At 34.3% G+C, this 27,608-nt stretch overlaps 3 protein-coding genes across 3 annotated transcripts; all 3 read right to left on the bottom strand.

Moving 5' to 3' along the window:
• Positions 1-2,937: 2,937 nt before the first annotated feature.
• LOC145068862 (uncharacterized) lies at positions 2,938-4,607 on the bottom strand. Its single transcript, XM_079015834.1, has 4 exons — positions 4,407-4,607; positions 3,516-4,012; positions 3,344-3,419; positions 2,938-3,229 (listed from the first exon to the last, which is right to left on the bottom strand). Exons 2-4 carry the CDS (start codon positions 4,004-4,006, stop codon positions 3,071-3,073), a joined length of 726 nt encoding a protein of 241 aa, XP_078871960.1. The 5' UTR covers positions 4,007-4,012; positions 4,407-4,607; the 3' UTR covers positions 2,938-3,070.
• An 8,765-nt stretch (positions 4,608-13,372) lies between these two features.
• LOC145066885 (uncharacterized) lies at positions 13,373-13,942 on the bottom strand. Its single transcript, XM_079014134.1, has one exon. The coding sequence runs from the start codon at positions 13,940-13,942 to the stop codon at positions 13,373-13,375; it is 570 nt and encodes a 189-aa protein (XP_078870260.1).
• An 11,223-nt stretch (positions 13,943-25,165) lies between these two features.
• On the bottom strand, positions 25,166-27,214 carry LOC145068480 (semialdehyde dehydrogenase family protein). The gene is made up of 7 exons (XM_079015452.1): positions 26,566-27,214; positions 26,396-26,482; positions 26,178-26,318; positions 25,996-26,097; positions 25,726-25,880; positions 25,537-25,641; positions 25,166-25,466 (listed from the first exon to the last, which is right to left on the bottom strand). Exons 1-6 carry the CDS (start codon positions 27,148-27,150, stop codon positions 25,560-25,562), a joined length of 1,152 nt encoding a protein of 383 aa, XP_078871578.1. The 5' UTR covers positions 27,151-27,214; the 3' UTR covers positions 25,166-25,466; positions 25,537-25,559.
• Between the last annotated feature and the right edge of the window lie 394 nt (positions 27,215-27,608).

Raw genomic sequence — 27,608 nt, 5'->3', positions numbered from 1 at the left:
AGATGCGGCGGAAATGAGAGCCAAATTTGACGAGCACAATTTATTAATAAAAGAAAAAAATGAGTTGAAACGTCGTCATTTGGAGTTCCTGGAAAGGCAGGCACGGGAGAAGCAGGAACAAAAAGAGAGGGAACTAATGACACATCAGTTGTCAATTCTTCGGACAAGCGAGGAGGGTTTAGCGTCTGCTGATATAGCGGTGCTACAAGCGATGAAGGAACAAATTAGGAAAAAATATTTTGGTTAATTAGGATTGATGTGGTTTTAGTAGTAATTTGAATGGTATTTTAGTTATTAATTTAGGTTTAAAATTATGTTTTTTTAATTGTAATCGGAATTTTAGATTTTAAATATTATGTCTTTTTTTGTTTTTAAAATTATATGTTTATAAAAATATATTAGTTATTAAAAAAACACAAAAAGAAAAAAAAACGAAAGCAAAAAAATGTAAAAAAAACGAAATAGTAAAAAAAAATTACAAAAATAAAAACATTTATTTTCAAAAAGTTGGTGTTGTATCTTGTTGCCCATTTTCCGACTTGGTGTCATAATACCATTTGCTTATGTGACATGTGAAGTGACACAACTTGATGTTGCACCTTGTTGCCCACACCCAATGCTCTAAGAGTTAAGAAAGAGCTTCTAGTTCAATGGTATCCGATATTGTCTTTTTTCTTTGAGGTTGATAGTTCAAGTTTTACAGTGGACATAGATGAAATAATTTAGGTGTAGTTTAGTATATTTGTCATTTCAAAAAATAAAAAAATTATCCCTCACTCGAAATCAAGTGACTGTTTATGATATAAACCATTGTTATACGAAAATGTTATTTGGTAGATCAACTTTCATGGATTACATGTTTATGTTTTACCAAAGACACATAAAAGAATGGAAAATTTTGTATATATCCCTATTAAATGTCAAAATATCATATTTGTCAAATATATTATTAAGATATTATATTTATCCTTTTTAATCCGATAAAATGTCAGATTTATCTAGACCATCTTTTTAGTTTTTTTATATTTTATAATCTTTTTTATATTTTAAAATCATGAAAATTTTAAAAAGGAACTAAATAGATCATTTTGGCCTTACTTTCTATATCAACTCTTCCGACTCATATTAGGAACATGAATGAAATCATTCGCAAAAGAGATAAATAAGTGGGGGAAAAAGTCAAAGCTCTTAGGAAAAAGGCTCCAATATAGGCAATGCATGAAAATCTGTTAGCAGATCTTATATAAGAATCTTTTTCACAAAAGACATATTTTGAGTTTCATCAAGAATCTCATCAAACTGTTCTTGATATGTTTCTAGAAATTCTTCTAATTCACATACAAAAAGAAACAAATTTGGAGGACGGAATTGAAAGATTAGTTCCAAAAGAGGGGCACGTTGAATGTACCCAAACCAGGCAAGAAGATGTATAGCTGTGGGAAGTAAAATCAATGGGAATTTAAAATTTAAAAATAAAAAGGTTACAAGATGCTTTTAAAATCTGCTCATACGCTATGTAAATTAAGCATAAACTAATAAACCCCTCATTGCTTTGTAGATTTTGATTTTTAGTTATTGTTATGTCACTATTCCATCATGGATTTCAGGTGAGTTTAATTTTTTTTTTTTCATATCGATGTTGCTCTTGAATCTTGATCATTGAAAGTTGTCGTTGATAAAGATGATAGTCAGACCCTCCACATCGAGTCTTTCAAACATTGTTTGCAATACCCCTAAGCAAATATTTAATGCTAGAAGCCCTTCATCTTTCTATCAATAGAGCCCAAATATAATGACTTTTATATAGATCTTTTCAATAATCAATATTATATCAAGTCATATATATGTACCTATATTGTCATGATATTAGTCATATTTAACTTTTTTAAAATAAAATACTTTACAATTTTGGTCCCCTACTAATTTTGGATTAGGTTGACTAATATCTAGTACAAAAGTCGAAACCTAGTACCACGTCGTGACTTTTACAACATTGATCATATATTTATCATCCAAGATTCTTCTAACACAAGATTTGTTTCTTTGAGAAAATCAAGATTGATATATGTTGCCATGTTGTGACGACATTGTGACTTTCAAAAACTTTAGAGTAAAATTATTCAACTTTTAGTTCATATCTTTTTTGGCACTTTAGTCCGGTTTAGCTCTTATAATAAATAAAATGACTATAATATTCTTATATATTTTAAAACTTTTTGTTATTTAGTTATCATTTAAAAAAGAAAAAAAAAATGGACCACCCTCATATTCGTAACAAGTATAAAACACCCTAAATCATTAAAAGACTGTGACAACCACATACCATCCTTATTGTTGCACTTTGCTTGCTCCACTTTTTGGATCTTCTTTCTGTAACCATATTAAATAAAATGGGGAAGAGATAGGGAAGGTGTGAGGTGGTCCATTTATTTAAATAAAAAAGTTAAGAATTTTTTTTTTTAAATGTATATATAAGAGTATTATAATCATTTCATTTCTGATAAAAACTAAACCTACAACAAAACCAAACCATAAAACCTTCCAAATGCAAAAAAGAAAAGGACTAAACAAAACACATAATTTGACCAAACCACAATGACAATTTCAGTAATTTACTCAAGACATTTATTAACATATAAGATATTCATGTATTTCTTTATTTTTTTAGTTACTTTTAAGAATAGGTTCATATTCTATATGTTCGTATAGTTGGGAATTGAAGATGGGGCATCAAATGGTGAACAAACTCAACCCAAAGTTTTAACCGAAAAAAATAATAATCGCTTTTATCCATAACCATTTCAATTTTTGTTAGTTCATTAGCAACCCAAAACAACCCAATCTTTTATATATAAAAAAATATTAATAACCAACTTTTATAATGTTTAAGATCATCAAATGTATGCAATGTGCGTCTGTGTATAAAACTAGGAAACATACTATGATAAAAATTGCATATATGTTACCCTACTTCTTTCAATAATTAAAATTCATCAATAATAGTAGAATCATGCCAAAAAAATATATTCAAAAAACACATAAAGCTCAATCACAAACCAAATCTAAAACTTCATATTGAGCATTTGCTTGCTTTTTGCATATTTCTCCACTTATCTTTAAGGTCAACAGGTGTACGACTTTTTTGAAATACAGAAACACCAAGTTCTAAGATCATCCTCCATGGAATAAAACCTCCATCACTCTCTCCCAAAAACTTTTCCACCCATTTCTGATACAAAAAATATAATTTATATTTTATTAGTATTTGTTTAACTAACTTCTACATTATAAAACAGATTAATAGAAATATGCGACACAATTTTTATTATTATTATTGGTATACCTTTAGTGTATCTTCCTCTGATTTTGTCCAAGGGACTGGGACTCTTCTTCTTCTTTGTGGAACAACTAATCTTGTGCTATAATAATAATAGTATATAAATACTAATTATATAATTATATATCTTCAAATATGAAAATCAAATCAAGAAAACTAAAAATAACAAAAACATTACCATGGCTTAATGTGGTCAGACACATACAATCTCTCGTGTGGCATTTTTGGTAACACCAAACCATTGAAAGAAGCCACATCATTTCTTGCTAATGAAGCTTTTTTCTTAATTATCCGGTAGTTTGAGATTAATTGAGAATATTTACAAAAAGGGCAATAGAACTTTCCAGTTGTATCAGAAGTGAAGAACAAACAACTTTCATGAAACACAAATGAGCAAGATTTTGAACTGCAAACTAACAACTGACCACCTTTAGAACACTTCATACACTGATTTCTTTCTTTACAATGAGTAGATGTTTCTCTGTTTCTGCAATTTGAACTAAAAAACATTTGTTTTTTAGCAAGAATATCGTTTATCTCTTTGTGATACCAGTCATCTTCTCCATCTTCGTTGTTTGTCATGCTTCTTTGATGTTCATAACTAGATATAGCACCATTTGCATCATGATTTATAGTTTCAGGTTGATTCGGATGTTTCAAGGATGCCATTTTAAGCTGTTTCAGAAACAAAGCAAGCTATTCAATTTAGGCAAATGACTGAATCAACAGAAACAATGAAACAATCATAATGAATCAAAGGGAAACATTAATTTCGGATAGAAGTGAAGTGATTATGATTCTGATTCACAACTTGCCGACATAAATGTAAAAGGGTGATTATTTGAGAGTTCGATTGTAAATGGGAATCGCATTTACGAAAACCTAAAGTAACAGTATTCAATCTAAAAGGAGAAGCAGCTGATGGATGAACTATCAAACTTTCAACATTCAAAATGTCAAATCAAGTTATCAAACACAAAAGAGAAATTTTCCAATGCTAATCAACAGATTAAATTCAAACAAACTTAAGAGTTCTGCGTATGAGGATAAGGTAGACTATTAGACTTACCGCGCGATACAAACGAAGAGGGGGAAAGGCAGCAGAACGGTGAGGCGTTTGCCCTATGGCAATGCGGAGAGCAGGAGCCGATCAGCCGACGTCGCCGGCGCTACACTGGTTAGAGACTACCGTACGTCGGAATCGGACAATTGGAGCGTAGGTGTTCTACGACAATCCATGTGTTTCCGGTAAAGGTAAGAAAATTTTAGTTTTGTTTTGAAAAGGGACGAGTTAAAAGTGTAATGTATTTTTTAATTTTACGTATTTAGTCACTGATTTTTTAATTTGTATATATTTAGTCATTGATTTTCATGTTTATTTATATTTACTCCTTTAATTTGTTAAACTGTACACATTTAGTCCTTATGACCGGCTACTCCACGTTAGCCGGTAAAAATGACTTAATAGGGTAATATATTTCTCACTTTGTGCACATTTAGTCATTAATATTTTTGTACACATTTAGTCCTTAATATTTTTCTTGTTACAAAATAAGTCATTTTTGTTTTTGTACTTATTTAGTACTTATGAATGATTTCTTTAGGTTTTTCTCACGACATCTTACGTGAGATAGCCATATGGTGGTGGGATAGGTTGAGGTGGTCCTGCTATATGTTATAGGCCAAGATACCTGGTGCGGGCCGGCTATAAGGTGTAGGCACGGAGGCTCGAGAATAGCGGTTGGGTTAAAGCGGCATGCTGACAAATCCTGGGTATTCCTTTCTGATGACTGATTGGACCTGTTACATGTTGGCATTTCGGTCTGATAACTGATTAGGACATGGTATTCCAATATGATGAGTGTGGGCTCGTTATGCATGATAATATGTTTGTTGTATCGAGTATTTTGGGGAAAATTCTCTAAAGAGATGACTTGCTTTAAATGCGGGAAGACTGGTCATTACGCCAGTGAATGCACAACCAAGAGAGAAGTCTGCTTTAAGTGTGGTGAAGAGGGACACTTCAAGCAAGACTGCCCAAGGAAAGAAGAAGCTACAAAGCCGAATATGCCGCCAAAACCAAAGGCAAGAGCATTTTAGATGATCCTTGACGAAGCAGATGACAACGCGAGGAATCAAGGATGAGGACTTCTTATCCGAAGATCGAGTTATGCAGTAGCCATAATATCATATGACGTAGCCTATTAGAGGCATAGTCTAGGGTGAACTTGAACACCTATGTAATCGTTTCAAGGAATAATATAAAAACCTTTGTTTCGTTATCCAATGTGTTAAGCTGTCGTGTGATTTTATTTTATGGTGACTTGGGAAAACTGTGAGACAATACATGAGACGAGTATGAGTAGGTGTGAATGGTAGTAGAGGCCTATACTACCGGAAGCACAGGACTCGCACTTGGATCAGGGAAGGTCACAAGGTTACCAAGAAACTAGTAATTAGTACCGTTTTATTCAAGAATATCGTTACCATCGTTTCGGTAATGACTAAGAAGGTGATTGTTATACCAACCCTAGCGGTCATATCAAATTGAGTCCGACTACGATAAGTATGATAAATAGTTCAGAGAATCAAGTCCGATGTAGCAACTGACTTAAGCTAAAAGCTTGAAGAGAAAAACAATCAAAGTGATCAGTAGAGGTATCGCGATAGTTGCTCGTAGCTAGAAATGCTACCTTTTAAGATGAGATTGGAACATGAACGAAAGTATAGTCTGTTCTGGAAGACTCTAAGAGACCTGAGTCTAAGCGTGGGAACATACGATGATAAGTCATTAGAATATGACACATCGGTCTATTTTAGTAATAAAATAAATTATCTTAAGTTTGTTAAGAAGAAGAAGCAGTCTCTAGTAAGGATCGAGATTGTGACTTGAAGGTCATAATTTGGATTCTAACGTGAGATAGGGAGCAAGTGCAAGATCGAGCACCGCTTGCAATCAGGAAGTCTTAGAGTTAGATATTCGTTCGAAGAAACATCAAAGTTATGGTTATTACTTAGGATGAAGAGATAACGTATGGAGTCATCATGTGAGCCTATTTCGTTGATGATTCCGGTACGCAATCATCCTAAGGGGGAGATAATTGTAACTCCCGTAGATCCGGGCTAGTCAATTTAGAGACAATAGAGGTCGAAAATGACTTTTCGACAAAAGATTATTTAGAATAAATAATCTTAACCAAGTTTTATAATATGTCTCAATGGTCCCATACATATAAAGAACGCCGAAATCCGAGTTATAACGAAGAAGTTATGGTTCGTCGAAGTTTTACGGCAAAACCGGCACGGCACCGGGAGACGTAAATAGTGAATTTTTGATAAAGGACTTTTTAGCCTTATCGTTCCAAATAAAATTTTTAGTATATGTTAAACCGAGAACATACAAAAAAAGAACGCCCAAATCTGACTTCGTATGAGGAAGTTATGAATTTTCTAAGATTTGGCATAGAAATACATGGCCCGAAACTCGAATTTTAGTTTGAGCGGTTTTTGGCCTACGTGAACTAAATGAGAATTGAAGCTCTCATTAATAGGAACTCAACGGTAAAAAGATAGACGAAAACAGAATCCGTATGTAGAAGTTATGAATTTTACGCGGACATTTAACAGTATAATCTTCTCGTACTGTTAAATTTAAGATCGGTCGAGAATTAGCCGACGGAGTCAAAATGAAAGTTGTAGATATTATTTTTACCTACACGTGGATATAAAGAACGTCAAAAACGAAGGTGGTATGTGAAAGTTACGGATTTTAGAAGTCGTAAGTGTGTTGTGCGAAAATGGGTGATGTGACATAATTTTGGCCATTGTTTTCTCCCCAAGTCTTGCCACTAGATGGTGACATGTGGCACCAAGTTCATCCATTTTCACCCTATAAATAGAACCTCTCCCACCCTCATTTTATTCACACATTTCCCATTCTTTCTTCTCTTTACTCTCTCTCTAGAACCTCTCTCTAGCCCCGAAACCCCCCGAGAAGCCTAGGGAACCTCCCTAGCACGAGGCGGAAGCCTCGGAGTGCTCGACGGCTCCGAGAAGAAGAGCTTTTCGGCTCGGGAACGCTGCTCCAAGCAAATCCCGGTTTTATATAAAACCCGTTGTAAGTGAGCTATGCCTACGCTATTTTTAATATAGTTTTTATTTAATTATAGTAACGTTATTAGGAACTTATAATAAGTACTTGGGCTATTATTATGGGTTATATAAGTATTGTTTAACGCTTATATAATAATAATAATAGCTAGAATATTAATCAGTCTCGACAAATAATAGACTAAACTCTAGTGGTAATAATATTAGGTTTCGTCGAAGGTAATTATTTTTAAGAAGCGAAGCGCTGCCTGAGTTCGGAATCACCACCTTTTCAAGTGAGTGCATAGTCCCTTTCATGAACATGATTTTAATACAAGTATCGATTGAAGTATTAAATATATGTTTATGTGCGAATTATTTGATGTTGCCTAAATTAATTATGAGGAATATTGGGTATTGTTTTCTTACGAGAACAAGTGAATTATACTCAGAGAATAAAACCTTAGTATATGTCATTGATCCGGGAGCATGGATTAGACATAGTTATTGTCCCTAGTCCGATAGTATGGATTAGGCATAATCATTCATCATTAATCCGAGAGTATGGATTAGTCATTCGTCCCTAGTCCGAGAGTATGGATTAGGTAAATTTGTTCATTTCTGATCCGGGAGTATGGATTAGATAAATGGATAATCTTAGGTCCGAGAGTATGGATAGTCTCGTTGTGAGGATCGACGAGGTGGGATAAGAGTTGTTTATATATGTAACACCCGAAATCAGAAAGGTTAAGAAAGTAAAGGAAAAACCCTAAGTTAAAGAGGGTTGACTCGTCGAGTCCAGGGAGGAACTCGGAGAGTCGGAGCGGGATCCGGGTGAAAAGTAAGTGATCGAATCGGCGAGTCGGCAAGTGGAATCGGCGAGTCTGGTCTGGGTTGGGAAACCCTAATTCCGGGACTTGGTACCCTATTTAAGCATCTTATTCTCTTCCCTAGGGTTCATTTGCGGCCCATGTAGTCCAGAACAAGAAACCACAAGCCTCCATTGTTGCTCATTCAAGCTTTCTTGCCTTTTTGGGTGATTTGAAGGAAGAAGGAAGAAGGCACCCATTGGGGATTCAAGGATTGGCAGTAGATCCAGAGTTTGTGAGGTCTTCCAGAACATTTGAAGGTAATGAGTCGCTACCTTCCCTCTTTTGCATATAGATCAACCTTTATCATGGGATTTGGGGCTTTTAGGGCAAGTTTAAGAACCATTTCGAGTTAGAAGCCCAGATCTGAAGTTGCTACTTCAGATCTAAGTGTATCTTGGCCTAGAGAATCATAAAGCATCAGTCTTTGGGTTGATTGTTAAGCCCCTTTGTCTCAAACCCTAGTTTTTAGTGTTTTGAGCCTAGATCTCCTTAGCTACACGTAAAGTTTGCCACTTTACGTAAGGAATAGGCTTAAGAAGAGTGGATCTACAGTTTGGAGACCATGCATGACTCAAAAGTCCTCTGCATGTATATAGATCTATATGGACTCGGCGAGTCCTTCGAGTGGACTCGGCGAGTAGCATGAAGATGAGGAGGAACTCGACGAGTGGGATGAACAACTCGTCGAGTCGGATGAAGTTGGGCATGAACTCGGCGAGTTGGAAGAACAACTCGACGAGTTGGTTGAAGATTGCCTTGGGCTAGGCGAGTCAGGTCACGAAACCCCAAACCCTTCGAGTTGAGACTCGAATCAGTGAGTCGGGTGGAGACTCAGCGAGTTGGACAGGACAGGACTCGGAAATCGTTGGACTCAGCAAGTCATGGACTGACTCGGCGAGTCGAGTCGCGAATAGAAGGACCCTGAGCATATGAACTCGGCGAGTCAGTAGCTGGACTCGGCGAGTAGGGTTGACCTGGAAGGTTGACTTTGACTAGGATTTTGACTTTGACCAGAGTTGACTTAGTTGACTTTTAGAGGACTGTCAGACTAAGTGTCGTATTGATATTGGTAGCTCGGAGAGCTGGAGGAGCAGCGGCTCAGGGGATTGTCGATTAGCAGGCAGAGGATTCTCGGCAGAGCTCAGCAGTTCAGGTGAGTTTCCTTCCAGTAGGAACGGGTCTAAGGCTACAATGCCGGCCCGTTTAGCTAGCAGTAGTTTCCGGATTTTGATCCGATGCAGTAGTTAGTATGTTTGATGCCTTCGTGGCTCAGACAGGATTTATGTGTTATGTGTTCCGGGCTACGGCCCGATGCAGTATACAGTATATGTGTGTTCATGCTAGTTGATATGTTTAGGTTATGTTATGTTCAGTTAGTTCCGGACTTCGGTCCGATGCAGGGGCAAGGCCCCAGTTAGTCCGGACTTCGGTCTGATGCAGGGGACAAGGTCCCAGTCAGTTTCCGGACTTCGGTCCGATGCAGGGGGCAAGGCCCCAGTTAGTTCGGACTTCGGTCCGATGCAGGGGACAAGGTCCCAGTCAGTTTCCGGACTTCGGTCCGATGCAGGGGGCAAGGCCCCAGTTAGTCCGGACTTCGGTCCGATGCAGGGGACAAGGTCCCATTCAGTTTCCGGACTTCGGTCCGATGCAGGGGGCAAGGCCCCAGTTAGTCCGGACTTCAGTCCGATGTAGGGGACAAGGTCCCAGTCAATTTCCGGACTTCGGTCCGATGCAGGGGGCAAGGCCCCAGTTAGTCCGGACCTCGGTCCAATGCAGTGGTCAAGGCCCAATATGTGTTTTATATGTTATTGTATGGTATGTGGTAGTTTGGGGGAGCTCACTAAGCTTCGTGCTTACGGTTTCCAGTTTTGGTTTCAGGTACTCAGTTTTCAAAAGAGGAGCTCGGAGAGATTGTAGTGCACACACCATAGTCAGTTAGCCTGGGGAATGTTTTACTCTGATAATGAGACTATGTTTTGAATTTAATACTCGAAAGTTATGTTATGACTTATGATACGTTTTTATAAATATGGTTTTAGTAACGTTTTGAAAAGAAATTTTTAGTCATGATGTTTGGGTCGTTACAATATATATGGTGAAATTGTATATTTTGTGAGTTTTAAACTATATATATGGTATAACATTGTGGGATTGAAATCCCTATGTACTCACCAGGTTTCCCAACCTGACCCACTCAGTTTATTTATATCACAGGTGTTGATATGAAGTCACATTACACTGAGAGATTAAGGAGATATAAATCACTAGTGTCTAGTGATAATGAATGTAAGTTCTGTTTATGTTTATTTTATGTATTGACGATGACATCCCAAATGTTTTAAAATGAATAAAAATACTTTTCTTCGATAGTGCTTTGATAACGTATTTATCATGTTTTACTGGGAACAAATTCCGCAACATTTTTATTAAAAGAGGTACTCTGATTTTTATAAAGCATAAACTAAATCGGTCTTTTCTGGCCGTGAAAATGGGGATCTCACAAATATGTACAAAATGAGAAATATATTACCATATTAAGTCATTTTTTCAGGTAAACCTAGAGTAACCGGTCATAAGGACTGAATGTGTACAGTTTAACAAGTTGAAAGGGTAAATGTGGACGAAAAAAAACTCAGTGACCAAATGTGTACAAATCGAAAAATATATTACCCTTTTAAGTCATTATCCCTTTTGAAAACGTAATTAAAATTATTGATTGTATATTATACATTTTTATTTTATTTTTTAAAATTGTTTAAGAAACACTGTTGTTGTTAAAAATAAGAGGTTTATTTGGTAATATTAAAAAAAAATAGACTTATGTTGATACCAAGTCTTCTTACGTGATCAACATGTGATGGAACCGGTACTGACTCGAGATTCTTGAATATGAAATTGGATTGAAAGTTGATACTAGACACCGAACTAAATTAACATCACCAATATCGGAAATGATATTGATTTTTGGCACTAACATCGGTACCGATGGTACCGAATCTCGAATTTCATGATTTTAGAGTATTGAGTATCGTCCCATATTAACATATGACGGTGTCAGGTTGGTATCCATACTGGTTTGGGCCATGAATTTTGGTATTTTTGCTCACACCTAGTTAGTACAATCATAACCTCCCAACTTATTGACACTCAAACAAACATTACCCAAGGGGAAAAGCCATTGATTATGTCATTAATTATGTGATTAACTTAACTAATGTAGAAGATGGAAACCCTAATCGTCAAGTATAAATACAACTCCTCTTTTGTGTCTAAATTCATAAGTGTTTTTGGATTATCCTAAACTGGATTTCTTGTAACCCAGATATATGATATAAATATCAATTCGGAAAGCGAACCTATGCGATCCATCGGGTATCCAGTTTTCCATCATCACCCCTACTAGCCCTAACATGTATGCATTACCACTTCGATGAGCCACTATATGATTAGATTGGGCAAGAGAAATCATAAGGTAGATGTAATGAAAGTGATTACTCTAATGATTGTGTGGCCTTAATAGGGACCGATGAATTATCTATTGATTACAAAAATGACAATGAAGTTTTTGAATTGTTTGAGATTTGTTGATTCCCTTTTGAGCAACGATTGTTTTTATTCAAGACAAAATATATATGACTAACAATGTGTATGTGATGATGGCGGCATGAAGCCACTACGTATCTTTACCATGATCCAAAATCAAAAATAGGATATCATGGTACCCATCGTTAGTATGAGATTATGTGACCAAAAAGAACTTAAGTCATTATTATGTAATTATGTTGTTGTTAATGGTTATAATCTATAGTATGAAAAAAAAAGATGTAAACATATTGTTATTTAGGCAAGGCCGACCTAACCACCGGGCGACGACCCAAGGCATCAAAGGACATCAAAAGTTCAAGGGCATAAAATTTATGTGGTTTTCCATTATACCCTTACCAAATTAGTTGAAGACGAAGTGGAAAAAATTAGAAGGAAAGAATGAAAAGTTTGTATGATTTTTTACAAAAGTGTTTACAGACGGAGGGGCATCACGAACAGCATAACCATCGTCTTTCTTGAGAACCCTTCCGTAAATACTGATCTATTTTAAGATTTCATCTGAAAATAGGATTGGTCTCTTCTGTAACTTCTTGAAGAAAAACAAGACTCTCACTTTAATATAAAATATATAACTCACATTACACTTATATGAATCCATTAATATGGTTGGGACAATAAATATCATATCGAAAATTTTCAAAAACGAAAATATATGTTTGTGCAAAATTGAATAGCTATAATCAACATGTTTGATTTTCACTATAAATTGGAAAAAAATTCATAACAAATATTTGGAAAACTGTTTAATATTTTTCAAATAGAATACTTTTTAGGTAGCCTTTTTGATAGTCTCCTAAGACCATAAAGTGTGGGCAACTAGATGTAACACCATTTTGGTACCACATCAAATGTCACATCATCAATGGTGTTATAACACCAAGTGAGGAAATGGGCAACATGTTGTATCTTGTTATGACACCAACTTTTTTTTTCATTTTATAATTTATTTTTTATTTATTTCAAAAAAATTTTAAAATTGAGACAAATATTTTTTAAATTAAAAAATAAATAAAACATAATGTTTAAAAATTATAAAAAACAATTAAAAATTTTTAAAGATTAAAATTAACATAAAGACTAAATTACACATAATATCCAAAAACAAAAAAAGAAATAACATCCAAATTCAAAAAAAAAAAATACAACGATATTCGTTATCGTTATTGTTACCATAGGAAATATAATCCGTCAAGTCCTCTCGAAGTTGTCTGTGTTTATTTGCGTCCTGAATGTCAACAACGCGATGCAAATAATCTAATGTTCCTGGTTGAAACTGAACATGTCTGGGCTCCGTTGGGATATAGTGTGCAATATTTCGCCCTTTATCTTCTACTACCATATTATGCATTATGATACATGCATACATGATATATCGTAAAGTTTCTAAATCCAATGGTCGTGCTGCATGTTCGACTATATGTCACTTCGCCTTCAGCACTCCAAAATCACGTTCCACATCCTTACGTGCTCATTCTTGTCTTCTCTTAAAAAATTTGTCTCGTTCTTCAACCGGGTGGCGGAATGCCTTCACGAATGTGGAATACTGAGGATATATTCCATCTGTAAGGTAATACTCATATTTGTATTCGTTTCCATTCACCGTGAAAGGAGCATCCGGGGCTTTTCCATTCAAAAGATCGTCGAATATTGGCGACTGATCAAGAACGTTGACGTCGTTGTTGGAACCCGCAACCCCAAAAAATGTATGCCGAATCCATAAATCTTGAGAAGCGACAGCCTCTAACACCAACGAAGGTGATCCGTGATGACCACTTGCGTGTTGCCCTTTCCATGTTACCGGACAATTTTTCCATTTCCAGTGTGTGCAATCAATGTTTCCGATCATTCCGGGAAACCCATAGCGTTCTTCATGCGCCGCATACAATTCTTGCAAATCATGCAACGAAGGTTTCCGCAAATACACATCTCCAAAAGTTTCAACAACACCCCTTGACAATGTATACAAACTCTCTCTTGTGGTTCTTTCGGACATTCTCATATAGTCGTCCATGGTGTCGGGTGACTCCCACATAGCCATCAAACGAATGGCCGCAACACATTTCTACAACGTTGTAAACTCTCGTCTACCTCTAGCATAATATCTTAATTGAAAAAATTTGTACCTAAACATAAATTAACTACAGTTTAAAAATATATTGCATATGTTGTAAAATTAAAGAAACATGTAGTACATTTTTATTTATTTTGTATAAAAATATAGTAAACAAACGATATCAGCTTTCCAAGGCGTTGACGATTCATAAGAACACATCCCTACTCAAACGAAATCTTCTTTTGAAGTCCTTCGCCCCGTATACACAATTATCCGCAAAGTAATCGTGATATAGATGTTCGTGTCCTTCCTCGCAATTTCTGTTTAACATCGCACGTCTTGTTAGTAGCGGGGTTGGGGCTGGTTGTAGCAGGTCGGTAGTGTAATAATGATACATCATCTTAAAAAAAATATCGTCATCATAATCATCGGACGAGTCGAAAGGATCCATATTTTTTTTTGAAGATAATTGAAAGTATGTAGAGAGGAGAAGAGAAAGTGTGAAATTTTTAATAAAATAGGAGGTATTTATAGGATAATAAATTGTTTTTTTTAGTAATTTTTTTTTTCAAACCGTTGCACTCAAACGGTCACAATTCATCCGTTTCTTCCCGTCGCCACGCCAACGAGATCCACCTTCGACGAGTTGCAACGAGCAGGGGAGGGGGGGGGGGCGGTGTTCCCCCCGTTATGCAGCCGTTGCCAAGCGCCACGTCAGCCGCGTTGGTTCTCGTTTGGCCCATACTGATTACTCTAAGTTTTTGCTAACAAAAATTTCACCTTGCAATTAGTAGGGAGTGATGATGATATCATTTAAATACGTTTGATTTTAGAAAAAAATAATAAAAAAAATAATAAAATAAAAAAACAAATTAGAAAACATCAATCAAAGCCATTATTTTCGTTTTCTCTCTTCTGGCAGGCCGGATGGTGAAGGCTCCCTAGCAAGCACCTTGGCAAGAGCCAAATGCCACCCCCCTCTAGTTTTATCATAACAAAGATAAATCTCATATATTAGGATTTATGGACTTAAATAGGAATGGCTGTTGTTTTGTTTTGGGGAGGATGTAATGAGGAGAACCGAAGGCATGAGAAATTAAGAAATATAGAAGACAATGGAAACATATTGGGCTTGAAATTATGCATATTAAATGGGCCATTTCTGAATTGAAGATGCATAAAGTGATAAAGAGGCATTTTATTTCTTTGATGAATTTCTTTGTACTTTGTACTTTGTAATGTACCTTGGTTATTTTGATACCTATTTGATATTTGGTTATATTTATTTCCTTTATATTTGTAACCAATCTTCTGTTTCTAATAAAGCTCGCCAGTGTTTTCTCCTTTTCCAAAAAAAAGGTATAAAAATAATTTTGATACACCATATGTCAAACATGTTGCATACAAGATTAATTCAATTTTAAAATCTTTTACTTAGTGCTAATGGGAGGAGCATCCATCTTGCATTGCAAGGATGATTACAAATATACCATTTTCAGCACTTCATATGGTATCTTATTTTACCTATTTATTCTAGTTCTTTAAAAAAATGTTCATAAACTAGTGGGATAACACACATTTTGCACTGATTTTATTAATCTTATATTATCAACATTATTTTTGTAATTTTCTCCTACACAGAGGTCATTTATGTAATTTACTGAAATAATGGACATCTTCTGTAAATCCTCTATTTGGCAAGGACCATTTATGTAATTTTGTGAAATACAAAGACCGTTTATGTTATTTTATTATTATTATGAAGGGACCATTTATGTAAGTTTACTATTAGGCAAGGACCATCTTTATAATTTTGTAAAACATATGATACGAACCATATTTATAATTTTATGAAACAGAGACTTATCCATATAATTCCATAAAAGAGAGTGACCATTTTATGAAATATTATTGTTAAAGACATGCCATTTTATAAGATAGCCCGAAAATAAAATGTCATCAAACTAATAGAACTTCTTTATCTAAATTTCTAAATTCTTTGAATATTAAGTCGTCCAAACTATGTACTCGGATTCATATACATGAAATTCTACAAAATAGCGAATGGCACAAATGCTCATCCCTCCTCATTTATATTTATTTGATAATAAATAAAAATGAAAAAATAAATATTAAACTAAAAAGAATGTAAACTATACAATCTTTAACTACAACTTTCCATGATTTAGACTTAAGACATAAATGATAAATCTAAAGTTCTAATAAAAGGTATGTGAAGTGATGGTAATAGTTAGTGCTCTGGTTAGGTGTAGTGGTGCAATGAGGATGGCAATTTGTACAAGTAAGTAAAGTATAAAGTTAAAAAATAATAAATTATTATGAAATATTATTTGAAGTTGTAAGTTTGACAAAAAAGACAATAAAATTTAGCTTCTTCTTTTGGCGTATAATTAGATTATATATGGGCTCTCTTTCCAATTTTCCATACTTCATAATTGAACGACTTAAATAAACCTTTTCCACTAACTTCATGCATTCCTTCCGTAGGTATTATCCTTTTCAGTTTTCACTATGATGGTGTTGTATGAATACCAAACAAAATATATGTATTGATATCTTTTTACTTGAACTCATGGCATCATGATTGTAAAAATCATGCCATTGTGACTAGTTATTTGTTTCTAACTGGGTTTCCGATATATATTCTTTTTATTGTGATTGAATATTAGCTAATAAAAAAAAACAACATAAGTTGAAAATAATACTTGTTTGGATGTGTTTTGCTACTTGAAGTTTCTTATTTTCTCACGTGATCAGTTTTGAAACGGCTTTAACATGGACTATATGAAGAGTAGTCAGTGGCGTAACTAAGATTTTGTTTTAGGGTTGACCGTATAATATATAAAATATGAACAAATAGCAAAATACTTCAAATGATAACAAAATGTAACAATATATGATTTTAAAGCAAATTGTTCGTTTAAATTATAAGTAATTGATTAATTAAGAGAATAGAAAAATATTAATATACGAACCTGATGAACGAGGAATTCACTATTAAGATTGAAATGCAATTTGATCTATGTAAAAAATTGTAGCCTCAATTCTCACGTAAATTATTTCCTTTATTATGAATTTAAGTTTTGAATGAGATGACCAATTTATTCACAAACTTAGCTATTTTTTATTCAAACGAAATATAAATTATATATATATATATATATATATATATATATATATATATATATATATATATATATATATATATATATTTCACTTCAAATTTATGTGGGGTGGGCCAAAACCCCATTACACCCATATAGCTACACCTCTAAGAGTAGCCATTAGCCGAGGCATAGAGAGTATGTGATAACTTATATTTTGTATATTTCATACTAGGTGTAAGACTCATGTATAATATGAGTTAATTAAAAAAAATTAAATATAAAAGTCTAAATTTTTAAGAACTTTGGATTTATAAGAAAATAAAAAAATAATGAATTATTAAAAAAAATATCTTTTAAATTTAAATAAATAAACAAAATAAACTAATTAGCTTTAATTTGAGAATTTTGAAATAAGAAGGTAAGTCCATTAATAAATTGATATTCATTTATTACTACATTTATTGTAATTATCACATTAAAGTATTATGTGGAATTTATTAAAATATAAAAAACTCATAAAATGACATATAGAAAAAAAGTTAATTCAAAATAACCACAAAATGACATTTAACAAATTAAATGAGAATGTGATATGTGGCAAAAAAAAACCTTCATTTATAAAAGTAGATTTATATCAACGAAAACAATTTCTCTTGCATTTTATATATTATTGATTAATATTTTGTATATTAGGGTTTTATTTTTGTTTTTCGATTTTGACATTGCCTTTATTTTCGTTATAAATTAGATATCATTTTTTTTTGTTCAATATTAAATGCATACAACGATTTCCTCTGGGTAAACCCTTGACATATTCACATCTCTCCTTTAAACTATTCCTATGTGGATAAGAGGACACATTTAATTCAATACCAACATACACATCATTCAATACTCTAATTTACGGAGTATTAGGTTTCGTTAAGTGGGTATACGCTTGAAATTGGAGCATTGATCATCATCTAATAGAAAATCATAAATAATTTAAGCTCGGACGAACTACAGTGATTTTTTATAGAATTTGTCCTCATTTTAATTATAACCAATGAAACTATATTTACAAAAATGCAAAAAAAAAAAAAAAAATTAAACATTATAAATTATAAAAGCTAATCAACACCCAAATATGTTATAAAAATTTACAATGTTTTTAAATAAAATAATATATAAACTTTGTTTCATAATAATCATATAAAAAAACAAAAATGACTTATGTTACAATTTCTCATTTCATTCGATAAGAAAATAAAAGGAAACTCTTCAACTAAGGAATCAAGTATAGTCATTTTCATTCCTTCACGCAAAATAAACAAGATGCTTTTCTTTCAATTCCATGAAGTAAACAATTCTATTCCTTTCACTATCTAAGTGACACTAAAAACAATCTTAACTGTTTTAACCATGACAAATCATATAATCAAATTTAGAACTAGCTTAACCACACATAACATTCATTCCAAAAACACGCTTTCCAAACACCGCCTAATACTTTTTTGTTCCCGTTACGAAATGAACATTCTTGTCATTTTCGCTGATGATAGGCCACGTCAACTCCTTTTAACCCTATGAGATGTTTCAACCAAAGAAAAATAACTTAAGAGAGTAACCAACTTTTCTCTTTGTAAAAAAATATTAAGAAAAAACATCATAAATGGTCCCTGTAGTTACCCAAAATCTGAAGTTTAGTCCCCGTGGTTTAAAAACCTCATAGATGGTCCCTGTGTTTTCAAAACTTTTGACGATTAGTCCTTATTGCTAACTCCGTTAACTTTTGTCCGTTAATTGAGAGACATTTTCGTCATTTCACACCACAGGGACCATTTATGATCTTTTCAGTTATTTTTTTAAAAAAAGAAAAAACTAAATATAATTAAAAAAAAAAACTAAACATCATTGCTTCCCCAAAATTGAGCCTGTTCGTTCCCAAACCAAAATTCTTTCGTTAGTCATTAAACCCAAATTTTCGTTGTTATAATTCTTCCCAAACCCAAGGCAAATACCATTCGAATCGATCAACCCCAAAATCAGACTTCGTTTCTTTAAGCAATAACTCAAAATCGTTATCACAATCCAAACAACAACCAGGAACACTTCGTACAACATCATTCCTAGTCGACTATCTACAAACAACTTCCATTGAACCATGACTTCGTTCGTTTTCAAGAAATTCGACCCTTAGATTCCATCGATTCCAAATCAGTAAACCACATCAACATCAACATCGTTTGCCAAGAATCGATTTCACAGCCTTCGTTCTTAGCCTTTGTCTCATGTCGACTCCAAAATCGATCAGATAACGAAGCCATAGCAACCAAACCAAATCATCTATCAATGATATGAACAATCGATTACCTTTCTTCAATCAATCATTCTCTGACTTTCGTTTTTCATCCATCCAAACCATCGAAATTAGAGCCAGATCGATTTTACTTCTTAGTCGATATCAATCAACAAACTTCCAATAGCTAGCAAGCCTTCGATTATCACTCATCATTCAAAATCGAAATCCAGCCAACATACTAAACAAGTGAGCAATTCGTGATTCAAGTAACGAAGCACATCCCTTTGATTTTTCGTTTTTAGAAAAAAAATCGTTAACAAGGCTGTCGACTCCCCCGATTTACCAGATGCGAACAAATCACCAGTCAAACGAATTCACATCCACCTCACTTCGTTATCAGTTCTCATTTCTCAATACATAGTGAAATCAAAATCATTCGCCCTTATAACTCCATCTCCAATTGATTTTGACCCTCAACCCGTTGAAATCGACTCTAATTTGATATGAGATGTGCAAGAACGAAATCAATCAAACTAATTTTGACTTCAAAAAGTCAACTGCAAATCGATTTCTTCAAAGCGTTTGATTCACCGCGAATGTCTTGGTGGCCGGAAGAACATCTCCACCTCCGGTAGTGAGTTCTTGGTCGTAAATGAAGAAGGCGGAGGGGGTGGAGTTTGTAGAGAGAGAGAGAGATGCTTTTTTATTTTTTAATTATAAAAACTATTAAATAAGTATTAAACCATTTTTAATTATATTTAGTTTTTTTCTTTTTTTTTAAATATAACTGAAAAGATCATAAATGGTCCCTGTGGTGTGAAATGACAAAAATGCCCTCAATTAACGGACAAAAGTTAACGGAGTTAGCAATAAGGACCAATCGTCAAAAGTTTTGAAAACACAGGAACCATCTATGAGGTTTTTAAACCACGAGGACTAAATTTTAGATTTTGGGTAACCACAAGGACCATTTATGATGTTTTTTCAAAATACTATTAAACTTAATTTTTGCTTGCGTATATTACAATTAAACTTAATAAAGTGTACAAAAATACTATTATTACCTATAAGAGGTTTACTTGGTAATATTACAAATGAATAATGACTTAGGAGGGTAATTAGGTTTCCAGTTTGTTCGTATTATGTCACTAATGTTTTTTTTGTGCGTATTAGACCAATATGGTTGTTATTACCGCTTAGAAATAGTCATTTTTACCGGTTTCTTCCTGTTTAACCGGTAAAAATGACTATTTCTAAACGGTAATAACAACCATATTATACGCAAAAAAAAAAAAAAAAAAAAAAAAAAAAAAAAAAAAACCTTAGTGACCTAATACGGACAAACTAGAAACCTAATTACCCTCCTAAGTCATTATCCCTGTTACAAACAAAAAAATGGAAGAGGTTACACGGATGTTACATGGCAAGGGAATATCTTAGGATGGTAAAACTTTGCAGAAAAGACTAGGGGGTGCAAACGAGTCAAGCTACTCGTGAGCTACTCGAGATCGAATCGTTAAAAGCTCGACTCGAGATCGATTTTAAACGAGCCCGATCCGAGCTCGAGCTCGAGCCTCTGTTATTTGGCTCGATTAGGCTCACGAGCCTACATATATATATAATAATAAATAATTTTTATTTTTATATATTAAAATAAATAATAATTTAATAAATACCATTTTAGGAAATTAGAGTATACCGTATACGAGCCGAGCTCAAACCGAGCCCAAGCCCATACAATTCTTAACGAGCCGATCTCGAGTTTTGTAGCGTAAGGCTCGAACGAGCCGAGCTCGAGCTCGAGCCTATAAATAATTAAACGAGCCGAGCCCGAGCCTAGTCAGGCTCGAGCTCGGATCGGCTCGTTTGCAGCCCTAGAAAAGACCACTAAACTTAATTTTTTGAATATATTAAAATTAAACAATAAATTGCACATTAGGCCGGAGAATTGAAGTACAATGACTTTTCCAAAATACAATGTTTAATGGTAATATAAGGGGAAAAAAAACTTATAATGGTATTTTTCACAAAAATGTTTGTTACCCTTCTAGGTCGTGTTCCCTTTAACCAATTTAAATGATTTATTAAATCCCATATATAACTTATTGGCCAAATGGTTATTTGGTTATTACCATATATACTGTATTTGTCAACAAACTTTTTAGAGCATTTAGGTTTTAATTTTTATGTTATATAACATATTTCGAAAACTTATAGCTAATTTTATAGATCACATCTAAAAAACAAAAACTACAGTTGCAGCTACTAGTCAGTTTTGCCAAACAAAGCCATAGACAAGGCCGGTTCATAGGTTTTCCATGCCCTGGGCAAAAAGATTAATAATGTCCCTCTTTTATACCTTAAAATGCACAATAGACTTAACTCATATACATCTATACTTATAAGGCTAAACGGTATCGAGTAATCAAACCTACGCGTGGGGCTTACGTTGCAAGACCACCTACGCCTGAACACCGCCCCAGGCGCGCGTAGGTGCTTTGTGGCGTAGTGGGAATCACGGACGAAGACGCTTGATTCAATTGGTGGATAATTTTTTTTTTTACCGTTTCTCTCTTTTTGACCGTTACCAAGTTAAAAAAAAAAACAAAAAACAAAAAAAAAAACAAAAATCAAACAACACTTTATACACATATATAAATACATACACAACATATAAACAAACACATTTCCATTCACATCACAAACATATTTTTATTCCCTCTATCAAGCACACTTTCAAACATAGATATGAATAATTTTGCGGGTTCGATTGCTTCTTCTTCATCCGATGATGATAGCTCTGATGAAGATGACTTGGTGTTGCACACGTTGTTGTCTGCGGCACGCAATAGGGTGCAACAAAGAGGCGAAAGTACAAATACCGAGAAGAGGCGTAGAATTTCGATAGTTCGGGATCGTATGGCGGCACACGAGCTTTTGGTACGTGATTACTTTGTCCTTGATAGTTTGTATGACCTATCAAAATTTGAAGACCGGTTTCGTATTAGTAGAAATTTATTTTTACGTATTGCTAGAGATTTGGAAAACAATTATGAGTTTTTCCAATTAAAATGAGATGCAAGAGGTAAACGTGGGTTTAGTACCCTACAAAAATGCACAGCAACCCTTAGACAATTGGCATATGGCATAGCAGCAGATGCTTCAGATGAATATCTGAAAATGTTTGAGAGGACTGGACGAGAATGTGCTTATCTTTTTTGTGAGTATGTCATAGAGCTTTATGGTGACATATATTTGCGGCATCCAACTAGAAATGATATCGAACAATTGTATGCCGCACATGAAGTTAAACATGGCTTACCAGGAATGCTTGGCAGCATTGATTGTACACATTGGGAGTGAGCAAATTGTCCCAATGCATGGCGAGGTCAATTCACACGAGGTGATCATGGCGTCCCAACTATTATACTAGAGGCCGTTGCATCACATGATCTATGGATTTGACATGCATTCTTTGGTATGGCGGGGTCAAACAACGACCTGAATGTGCTTGGAGCCTCTCCGATATTTAATGATATTTTGCAGGGTAAAGCACCAAACATATCGTTTGTTGTGAATGAACATCAATATAATTACGCGTATTACGTTGGTGATGGGATATATCCAGAGTACGCTACGTTTGTCAAGTCGTTTTCATTTCCGACCGATGAAAAACAACAATTGTTCAAGTTAGCACAAGAATCGGCAAGGAAGGATGTGGAACGGGCGTTTGGGGTCCTCAAACAAAAGTGACACATTATCAAACATCCGGCACGGTCATGTGATAGGGCGAAATTGACGAAGGTGTTGACTGCTTGTGTTATTTTACATAACATGATAATTGAAGAAGAGGGTATGTCTATTTGTATGTATAATCCGAAAGATATTCTTAACCCACCTGCAGTAATACAAGTCAGCAGCCCTGCATACTTCACGCGACTTTTGGAAATACAAAATAGTGAAACACATCACAATTTACGTTATGATTTGACTGGGCATATATGTCAAAGGCAATTCCAGCAACACGGTGACAATGACGACGAGGATGACGACGAGCACAACGAGTAATATTTTATATGTTTTTTTTTGTAATTTAGGTTTTAAATTATTATGTTTTTTAAGTAATGTAGATTTTAAATTTATGTTTTTTAAATTAATGTAAAATATTTTTAATTAATATTTATGTTTTTATTTTTGTTTAATAATTATTTTTTGAATTATTCTAATGTAAAAAAAATAGAAAAAGAAAAAGAAAAAATGATGCAGAGTGGTGACCATTTCCAAGAGATAGTAGGTTGGTGGTGGGTTTGTAGTGGAAGTGATGTGGCGCTGTTTTTTTAGTAGGTTGGGTGTGACCATACCTCTTAGCCTAAAAGAAAGCTGAAACCAATTTTTTATTAAAAAAATCACGTATATACACACACTAAAACTTCCAAACATTATCTAAACAATATCTATATATAGTCTTTGTAGCAAAAAAATCAATTACCCATAACAAAAACTCCATTGTATGCAAGAAGTACGGAAAATCAAAAAAAAAAAAAATATATATATATATATATATATATATATATATATATATATATATATATATATATATATATATATATATATATATATATATATATATATATATATATATATAACAAGCACTTGACTGTTTTTACTTATCATAAAAGCTCATTGGTTTCGGGCATGTATCATAAACAATGTGGCTAGAAATATGCATAATTTACAGAATAAATCCGTAGGCACTACTTATGGCATCCTAATATGGAACAAAATAGTAAAATCTCTGAAGTATATGTATGAACTTCTTAATACCCCATAGGATCTCTCTCATGCATTAAAACAACTGAATAAACAAAAAATAAGGTATGGTGTTCTCTTTCTAGCCATATATTGAATAAAAATAAATGGTACTCAAAGAAACAAAAGTCAACATCTCAACAATCTCATTGATATATTTGATAAAAATCAATAGTAACCAATGATTTGGAAGGTAATAACATAATTCTCCTAGAATGACACAATCATACAATCAAAATAACTAAACAAAACAAAGAGATTTAACTATGTTGGATTCTAATTGAATGACAAGCAAATCATTAGACGTGCAGGAAGATGGAAAAGAGAATAAACACAAGGCTACTAGCCTACTACCAACAAGACTACAAACCAGGGAAGCTACACAGAACACTAAAAATAAATGATTTCAAATGCAGGGATAAAAGCGTCAAAATCCCAGTAACAGCAACACATAAGACAAAGCAAATGCATCATGCCAAAAAAATCATGTGGACCTTCAAAATAGTTGTAGAAACTTGAAAGAGCCCATGGGCAAAACTGTCAAAAACCCAAAAACTTTCACGAACATTAAGAATCCGACTCTAAGAGCTTCACTGATTATAAAGGATGTTTTTACATAAATTTAACTTTAAGCTTTAGTTCCTAAAAAGAAGAATTGATTACTAATTGAATATAACAATAATAACAAAATCGGAAATTGCAAAACCTTTTAAAAGAAATAACAAAAATTGATTACACTCCATAGAGCTCACATAACTAAAAAAGAAATAACTTACAACAATCGAAAATTGCCTCCATTAACCAGATTTGTAGAGAGAAGACAAGAACAAATATAACGAGATTTATAGAAAAAACAAAATGTAGACCACAGACCAAAATTGTGAGAGGAGATCAGAGCTGTTGAATTGCGATTTATACTGCCAAAAGACAACTCAGAATTTGCATCGCTCTAGTGAATCTCCTATTGTCGATTGGTTAAGGGCGTGTGAATAACGAATTGACATGTCTCGATAAAAGTACCAAAATTTAACAACACAAACGATCCATGACCAATGAAAAACAACAATTATACAATCTCATCACAACACCACTTTATTCATAATCCTTTTAACCCCAACTCCACATCTTCAACTAACTTAAATCTACATCAAAACTTGCAATAAAGGAACATGCATGTAACCTAATCGCAAAGTGGTGACAACATATTCAAAAAAAATGTATCCATCTCTCTTCAAAAAACCAAACTCAACATCTTATTTGTCTCCTTTAACAATTTTTCATCTTAAGTTACCTGAAACAGAATAACAAAATTACAATAAAATATAGAGTATGGAATAAGTGAAGGTAATGAAAAATCCAACCTGGATAAAGGGAGCATCTTGGTTTATAGCAATAACTCTGCAATCTGAACAGCATTCAGAGCAGCCCCCTTACGTATTTGATCCCCACAAACAAAAATATCCAACCTTTTTTTTTTAACAAAAATACAACAATTACAATCTAAAACAAAAATAAAGAAATAAATAATCAAATGCTGAAAAGTTACAAACCCATAATTTCCATCTTGAGACTCATCCCTACGGATTCTGCCTACTGCAACATCATCTTTATTAGAAACTTCCAAAGGAGTAGGGAAGTGATTGCTAGCTCTATCATCAATCACAACTACACCAGGAGCTTTCTTCAAAATATCTCTTGCTTCATTCTAGAAATATAACAGAAATTATCTTTTTAGTTATATATATATATATATATATATATATATATATATATATATATATATATATATAATAATGAATTATGATCATAAACAGAAATACCTCATCAAGGGGGCTTGCGAATTGAAGATTTACACTTTCAGCATGTGCACGCATCACAGGAACTCGTATACAAGTGGCTGTTACTTTGATGTCTTTATCATTCTATGGTGTCAATCAAAACTCCACATTTAGCAAAAATGGCGTATTGACATGCTTCAAGGGATATGAAAAACAAGACTTACCCAGATTTTTCTTGTTTCTTTGACTAATTTCATTTCTTCCTCGTTGTATCCATTTGGGAGAACTGGTGCGTTGTGTGAGAATAGATTGAAAGCATACTGCTGTTTGAAGATTTTGCAAGTGGGTCGTTTTCCTTCGAGCACCTTCATTTCAGAAAAGAGAAATCAAATCCACGACACTTGTTATAACTTATAGGATAAAAGATATGCAAGAGAAGAACCTCACGAGTCTGCAGTTCAAGCTCTTCCATGGCCGCAGCACCAGCACCACTAGCAGCCTGGTATGTGCTAACCACCATACGCAATACCTGAAATACTCGTGTAGTTTGAGAAAAAGCATGGCGATATTGATTGGGATACAACTGGTTTAAGGACGAGTGAAATTTCTAACCTTTGCTCGTCGATGAAGAGGAGTGGCAGCCATCAAGCATATAATGGTAGAGCAATTAGGGTTTGCAATCAAAGCCCCTTTACCAGACCCTAGTTTAATATGCGCCATTGCATCCGGGTTGACTTCCGGAATCACCAATGGAACGCCGTCGTCCATACGAAAAGCAGAGCTATTATCCACCACAACCGATCCACAATTCGCAGCAATAGGTCCAAACTCCTTGCTAATTGAACCACCGGCGCTGAACAACGCAATGTCAACGTCTTTAAAGCTGTCAGCGGTTAACTCTTCGACTACATATTCATTGTCTTCAAAGGTGTATTTCTTTCCGGCGGAGCGTTTGCTAGCAAGCATCTTTATGGATCGGTAGGGGAAGGAACGGTCGGAGAGGACGGAGAGAAATTCCTGGCCGACGGCACCGGTGACGCCGACGACGGCAAGGGATGGGGCGTCCTCGCGTAGTGACATACGAACTGAGAATGGGCTGGCCGTAGAAGGAGTAGGTTTGAAATGGGAAAGGGGGAAGGAGGAGGCGGCGGCGCCACCATCGAGGAAGTGGCGGTGAGCGACGGCTGCAGACTGCATTTTTGCCAAAGTAAATGACCGGAGAAATGAAGAGAAGAATTTCCAACCGAGAGCGAGAAAAGAGGCGGCTAAATGCTGATAGGGTTTGGACTGAAAATGGGGAAAATCACACTTTAGTCCAAATTTATCATACAAATACGTTTCAATCCTCCAAGTATAAAGTATAAACTATAAATGTTATAACATTAATAACTTCTTATGATACCATATAAAAGAAAAGACAAAACTTCAAAAATGGTCCCTGTGGTTTTCAAAAATATCAAGTTTAGTCCCTAAGTTCAAAAAACCTCACGGATCGTCCCTGTGGTTTCAAAACTTTTAACATTTGGTCCTTCCGGCTAACTCCGTTAACATTTAGCCGTTAAGTCAGGGGCATTTTCGTCATTTCAATACATAGGGACCATTTATGAGGTTTTGTATTCCTTTTTTTTAAATAAATAATAAATAAATAAAATTTA

The sequence above is a fragment of the Lactuca serriola genome, chromosome 8 (assembly GCF_051521515.1).
Source record: "Lactuca serriola cultivar US96UC23 chromosome 8, Lser_US96UC23_V15, whole genome shotgun sequence".
NCBI classification, from domain to species: domain Eukaryota; kingdom Viridiplantae; phylum Streptophyta; class Magnoliopsida; order Asterales; family Asteraceae; genus Lactuca; species Lactuca serriola.
Note: the sequence above shows the minus strand (reverse complement) of the source record. Positions and strands in the feature narration are given on the sequence as shown.

Coding starts and splice junctions, on each gene's coding strand:
- LOC145068862 (XM_079015834.1), bottom strand. CDS start 4,006: ATGGCATCCTTGAAACATCCGAATCAACCTGAAACTATAAATCATGAT. Junction 3,420..3,515: donor TCTGACCACATTAAGCCATG/GTAATGTTTTTG, acceptor TTATTATTATAG/CACAAGATTAGTTGTTCCAC. Junction 3,230..3,343: donor CAGAGGAAGATACACTAAAG/GTATACCAATAA, acceptor TTTTTGTATCAG/AAATGGGTGGAAAAGTTTTT.
- LOC145066885 (XM_079014134.1), bottom strand. CDS start 13,942: ATGGCTATGTGGGAGTCACCCGACACCATGGACGACTATATGAGAATG.
- LOC145068480 (XM_079015452.1), bottom strand. CDS start 27,150: ATGCAGTCTGCAGCCGTCGCTCACCGCCACTTCCTCGATGGTGGCGCC. Junction 26,483..26,565: donor CTCTTCATCGACGAGCAAAG/GTTAGAAATTTC, acceptor CGAGTATTTCAG/GTATTGCGTATGGTGGTTAG. Junction 26,098..26,177: donor AAGAAACAAGAAAAATCTGG/GTAAGTCTTGTT, acceptor TTGACACCATAG/AATGATAAAGACATCAAAGT.